This window comes from Schistosoma mansoni (assembly GCF_000237925.1).
Source record: "Schistosoma mansoni, WGS project CABG00000000 data, chromosome 1 unplaced supercontig 0010, strain Puerto Rico, whole genome shotgun sequence".
Classification (NCBI taxonomy): Eukaryota; Metazoa; Platyhelminthes; class Trematoda; order Strigeidida; family Schistosomatidae; genus Schistosoma; species Schistosoma mansoni.
This window is the reverse complement of record NW_017385987.1, coordinates 1,041,879-1,048,013: the sequence shown is the minus strand read 5'-3', so window position 1 is coordinate 1,048,013 and position 6,135 is coordinate 1,041,879. Positions and strand designations below refer to the sequence as shown.

Sequence of the window (6,135 nt, the reverse complement as noted above, 5' to 3'; positions counted from 1 at the left end):
AGTCAATTATGAAGAAAACAATAGTCCCAAAGAAGCTTGGAATGATATCCAAACAGTCGTAAATAGAGAAGAGATATTCGCCATTCTCTGCAATCAAAAGGTTAGAAAATATCAATGGGTTCCAGAAACTCATACTGAGTGTATAGGTAATTAAAAAGCTCACCCAGAGAAGATCGAAGAACGAGAAGTAATGACACTTTGGGCGTGCACTAAAAGCTTACATTTGATGATCATGAGTAGTGATGGAGCGAGAAGGCAGAGGCGATAGGTAAGACTTGATGACTGTTATGACTCAAGGAAACAGGTATTAAAAGTCAACTGTCAGTGAAGAACTATAATCCATTTTCAGTCTAGGAGATTAAATTGCTCATGCATGGTCGAACAACCAATGAGTAATGCTAAGGTCAGAGATAAGGAACCAAAAAAAGATTGGCTAGGAAGTTTTGTATGTACTCAATCACTGCTTACCTCGGCGAATGATAGTGGCTGTAGTAGATTGGAAGAAAGCTGGGAATGACCAAAGCAATACGTAGCAACAGTTTGTGAAATCACTAACTACTGGACACAGGCATGCTGGTGTACACTTACTACCTCGTTGGAGTCCATGCGGTCAATAGTACTAAACATTTTGTGTATCCCATGGGACCCGTCCCAGTGAAGCGGATATATTTACTCTTCATCCTCTCCTAGATCATGAGTTTTAATGTCCCTTCATACAATGATTTCATTCCGAATTACATCTTCAATGTCTAGTCTTTCTCACTATTATAACTATTATGATTGCCTTGACTTTTTTGCTATCCATTTAGACATGCTGATGTGCTATGACAAATTGGGTTAAGGTATATTTACACTAGGCTATACGTTGATAATGAGTAACTTGGAACACAGCTCAGATAACAGCAGTGGACAACTTATTTTGATCTAAGTGATATAGATGTCCAGAAAAACAAAAAATACTTCCGTCTAATAAATCTATTTTTCAAATAATGGATTTATAACTAATAAATCCAAGTGCTTTTCGGGAACTAGTTGATTTTACATTAATAAGAAACAAACACTGAAATATTTGTACACATATTAGATCGATAATTTTCACCAAGTAAAGTCCTTAGTATTAATTAGTTCAATCTTCAAGATTGGTTGGACATGAAAATCTGTTTTTGTGGAACCAATCACACAGTGCAGGTTTAATCCATTTGTTTTGGTTAACACGGTGGAAGCCGAATACTAACTTGGCAGATGAAAAACTTATCCGTAATATCATGTATAGGCAATAACCAAGTCGTCTTATTGTAGCATTTAGTGGAGGTACACAACTAAACTGTGCATATTTACGAGAAACATGAACGCATAATTTGGGATTAACGAAATGTGGGGTGATTATTTAAAAGACAAAAAGTACTGGTTTGAGATTTTAAATTCTTGTGAAATAAAGCAGAAAACAGGAAGAATTGACAAGTAAAAGAAAGACATGCAAATAGAAATTTGATTAAATTCAACTATGTTATTTTTTTACATCTGTTTCTAAGCATAAATCAAGTGTATATTTTAAGTAGGAAACTGCGCTTTATATATATATACTCAGAGGACCGAGTAGGATTCATCACAAGAAGTACAAAAAGCAGTACATAAAAATAAGTACTGAATCGTTTAGAACGATGATGCATAACAAAAATTTCAAATTTTGTTTACATATTGTAAATGTGTATAAGTTGAATCCATTTTAAAATTTCATTCCATTGGACTGATGACGTGGTTTCCCATAGGTAAATGGTAAATAACGGTATTTGATCATATGCTAGTAAGTATAGAATTTGAAAACAGAATATGTTAAGATAGAAGGGAATGCAATAGATTATAGAAATGAATGATGAATAGTTGGGTTTTTATCGAGTCTATTTTTTATGCAACAACTGCCGGGTAAGTTGACAACAGCTTATGATGTGTGATATAAATACCAACCTTTCCCACAGTGACAGGTGTATACTCTCGACACACTTTATTTCTTTTAATAAGTTACACACAACTGTAGAAATAATTATTTGGTAATTTTGATACAAACCAACAATACTCAGTTGGCCTTTGGCTCGTCAATTTATGGGCTCGATTGAGTAGATGATTACCGTTTCGAATTTAGCTTGACGTTTTAAGACTTGAGAAAATGAGTGCTTTAGAAAATTATTGCCAGCAAGACTATAATTTATGGACAATCTTTGAACGAATCTCAAGTGATCTCAAGAGATTTCAGTCAGTCAGAAAACATTCAGAACAGAGTAGGAATATATTGTACACGACTAAAAAAATTTAGGATGGATACACTTTCTTAACATGATTTAAAGACTTTTCAAGGTTAGAAAGAGGCTTCGTCGTTCATAAATTGTAATGCATACGATACAGGAACTCATTCATATGACTTCACAATAGTCGACCTCTGGAGCCATAATAAGGTCGCAAAAATTCTTTAAGCCTCGACCGCATTGCTTCTATATTGTTGATGTGTACTCCCGTGGTAGTCTACAAAATATCTATTGTGAACAACTATACGACGCACGTGACCGTGTCATTGTAGCTTGTTGGTTTATCACGTGCTGAAAGTATCCTTTTTGAGATGATCTATCATGTATATCAAAGATTGTTTAAGTATATTTAAGGAAGTGCTACTCACCTAGTCTTCGTCAACGCTGTTCTCTATTGAATTAGTGTTTTCTAACGATCGTCTCGTCAATTTCTACGATTCTCCTAATTCCTCCAAACGACTACGGCAAGCTTGTCATTTTCATTGCGCATATATATCGACAGTACTCATACTATCGAACTGCCGAGGCTCCAGTACCATCTGCGAAGATTGCAGCTAGTGTTACTGATGCTTTTATTATCCAGTTTTGAATAATTATCATATTCTTAGTGTCAATTGGAATCGGGCAAAACATGTCCCCGTTCTAGCAGACTTTGGCTTCCAACATATATTATATCGAAATACAACATCACCGAAATAATCTGAATAATGTCTAGAAATTATCTGAACACTGCAGTCGCAAATAAAGGAACTTCTCAAAAGTCCCATCTGTGGCCGCCCAACTAAACGACTTCCTTGAAATTCACTGTATACCGGTCGCACGTGAGGACTGGGTACTGAAACAGGCGCCATGACCTTAGAATCAAGCACTCACTTCTGATCGTTCCATCAATGAATAGTAGTCGCGCCATACAAATTACAGTAGTTCGGTAATGGGAATGATTACTGACTGCAGTTTTGCTTTAACCATTACCATTTGCCAACATATGGCTTGGATAAAATGTAATTGGTAGATACTCCTTAGTTGCCAACAAAAATTACAGTAAGAACGCTCGAGTGCAATAAGTAAATACAAAAAATGTCATACACAAATTAGTTGAAGATTATTGAACATACCGATATTTGACGTTTCATAGTCACGTAAAACAGCAAGACGAAGTACATCACTAGAATCGGCCAAAACACAGGTACATCGAGAAAGCTCAAAAATGTACAGAATATAGATATAAGTAAACATATGGTACATGAGTTCCTGTTAAACTACAGTCAACGAGAAAATCACCATACCAAAACTTTAATTCAGGCAATTTCCTTAAAAAAGGCCTAAACTCTTCCGACGACTTGGTTGGAAGCACTTCATCTAAGAGAGTAAATATTTTAAAGAAAAACACGCAGCTACCAGTGGACGTCTCAGGTACGATTTTGGGCGAAAGAAAATCAATTAGCCTGTTCAAAAGAAATATTCCCATCACATAAGTGACTACGTGATAGCCCTGAAAAAAATAAAATGAAGAAAGAAGTATTAAAAAACCTGTGTGATGATAATACGTATTATATAGAAGAAGATTAGAAGGACAGTAAAGCACCATCTTCCGACTGCATAAGGGGTCAGTACATCGTAAAAATGTTGTGTCTTCTATTGCCTCTCGTTAAAACAAGTAAATAATACTAACCACTTCGCAAAAACGAACAAACTCTGGTTTTGACGAAGAACTTTGAACTTCTTGAGTATAATAGTCCATTACTGGGAGAGCTTTGTCTTCGGCGCTATGACCCTGAACAACAAGGTCAAAGCTTCAGCACATCTTTCAAGAAACGTTTTTGAGAAACGTTAGTGTTTTTTCCCGAATATTTAAAAATTTTTGAACGAAACGGTGAACGAAACATTATGTTCGTATGTTTTTCAGCAGGGTGACTTATTTTATGTACATGCAATACCTACGACATGGACTTGCATTTTTCAAACTTTTTCTGTGTACATAGGCAAAAGCATACAGTTTCTTACTTAACGAATCTAACTTAAGTTTGGCTTTGATTAACCGCTCTTCTTTTCGGGGTTTCATTCGAATTAACAGTCCATCGAAATTTTGCTATTCGGTGTTCAATATTTTCACGATAGAACGCTCGATTTCAGATATTTTATTTATTCCTAATGATGTTTCATGGCTATGTACTGTCATTGTCCCCTTTCGCTCAGCATATTCATTCTTAATTCAAATCTCATCATGGTCATCAAAATGCATACTAATAACCGAGATTTGCTCCTGAAGAGTTTTTGCTGAAGGAGTCTGACAACGTCCTTATCAGTAACACCTTAATAGTCGAATTATACCAACCTAGTCCAATCAGAAGTCAGAAATCAATGAGTTTTGAGATGTATTTGGAAGGTTTACGGAACGCCTGGTCTAAGTTGGCTAGCTGTTGCAGGGGATGCTAGCTTGGCGTAACCACATGTGATCTAGTGAGGTTACATGATCGGGTACCTTCAACTTTAGTATGTCCAGTAAAACTAATGAGGTCGAAGACATGCAGAACTATTGATTCTGAGGTTCTTTTACTGCCAAAAATATTTATTCAAAACTCGTGATTGTATCTAAATGATGACGTGATAGATAGGTAGACATGTAAAACATTACTATGACACCATTCTGGTAACTTCGCTGCTTTTGGGAGCTGCGTCGAGTAGGACTTCCAGATAAATGGATATTTAGAAAGTGAAACTGGTGAACCCGACGTGCCTTTAGGAAACTCCACTTTTATTGATAGGAGAAGCCCGACTAGTAGTGAACAGGTCTTTATTTAACTCGTGGGACAGCCACGGTGGAGGCTACCTGCTGAAACACTCAAAAATTTTCAGTATTCAAGACAAGATAACGGTAAATATAATGCTTATACGAAATAAACGAGTGAATGAATTCGTAAGCTCTATTGTTTTGACATATACTTAATTGTTTCAGATAAACCCCCAACTAATCAACACAAGTTATTACAGATGCATCCGACGACCGTATTCTGGAGATCAACGGAACCCCCAACGCCGGGGGCTACACAGTCAGAGAAGAGCCTCAAACGACACGAAATGACGTCATGGAACTCTGTCATACTATGACACGTTACCTTAGTATTCGTTATGACCGTAGACACTCCCAAACATCTCGATATAGTACTTCATAAGAACGATCTGTCTCTAGATCACGAGAGACAGGTGACAATGATTGATGTTGATATCATAAGTATAAAAAATTCTTTCAAAATTGTAGAAAGCTTTGCAATTTTTCGATCTCCAAACTAATCGACAAGAAAAACATTTCAGGTAACTTTCCAGCCGGCACGCGTTAACATCAGCAGTAGACGGCGGACACAGCCGTCTGTTATACGTCACTGATGTAATCACGAAAGTTCGCTACCTTGTCGATACTGGCGCAGACGTTAACGTTCTTCAAATAATTTTAACTACCGGCCTCACGAATCTGTTTTAAACTTACAGGCAGCAAACGGAAAGCCAACCGTCAAATATGGTAAGAAGTACGTTTACCTTAACGTGGGTTCACACAAACCCATTCACTGGATCTTTGTTGTTTCTATGCCATTGGTATAGACCTCCTACAACATCACAATCTACCCATAGACAAGCACAAACGGAGGTTAGTACATGGTAATATTAAATTATCTGTGTGTTATAACTTCTTTTTCCGGTGTCAGGTGTAACCGACAATGTTGCACATCACATCATGACCACAGGACCACCTAAATTTTCGAAAAAGCGCAGACTAACTCCCGAAAGGATGAGTTTGGGTAAAAATAAATTCGATCACATGATAGACTTAGGAATCATT

The 6,135-nt window shown here is 36.8% G+C and overlaps 1 protein-coding gene across 2 annotated transcripts; it reads right to left on the bottom strand.

Moving 5' to 3' along the window:
* Positions 1–1,403: 1,403 nt before the first annotated feature.
* Smp_019490.1 (RER1 protein, putative) lies at positions 1,404–4,070 on the bottom strand (the record flags this gene model as incomplete). Of its 2 annotated transcripts, none has more annotated exons than XM_018791953.1 (6): positions 3,973–4,070; positions 3,831–3,935; positions 3,699–3,792; positions 3,587–3,659; positions 3,416–3,551; positions 1,404–1,801 (listed from the first exon to the last, which is right to left on the bottom strand). In XM_018791953.1, the coding sequence occupies exons 1-6, from the start codon at positions 4,039–4,041 to the stop codon at positions 1,727–1,729; spliced, it is 552 nt and encodes a 183-aa protein (XP_018644862.1). In that variant the 5' UTR covers positions 4,042–4,070. The 2 variants fall into 2 exon arrangements, with proteins under 2 accessions (XP_018644862.1, XP_018644863.1); XM_018791955.1 differs by having other exon boundaries at positions 1,727–1,801; positions 3,831–3,932; positions 3,973–4,043.
* Between the last annotated feature and the right edge of the window lie 2,065 nt (positions 4,071–6,135).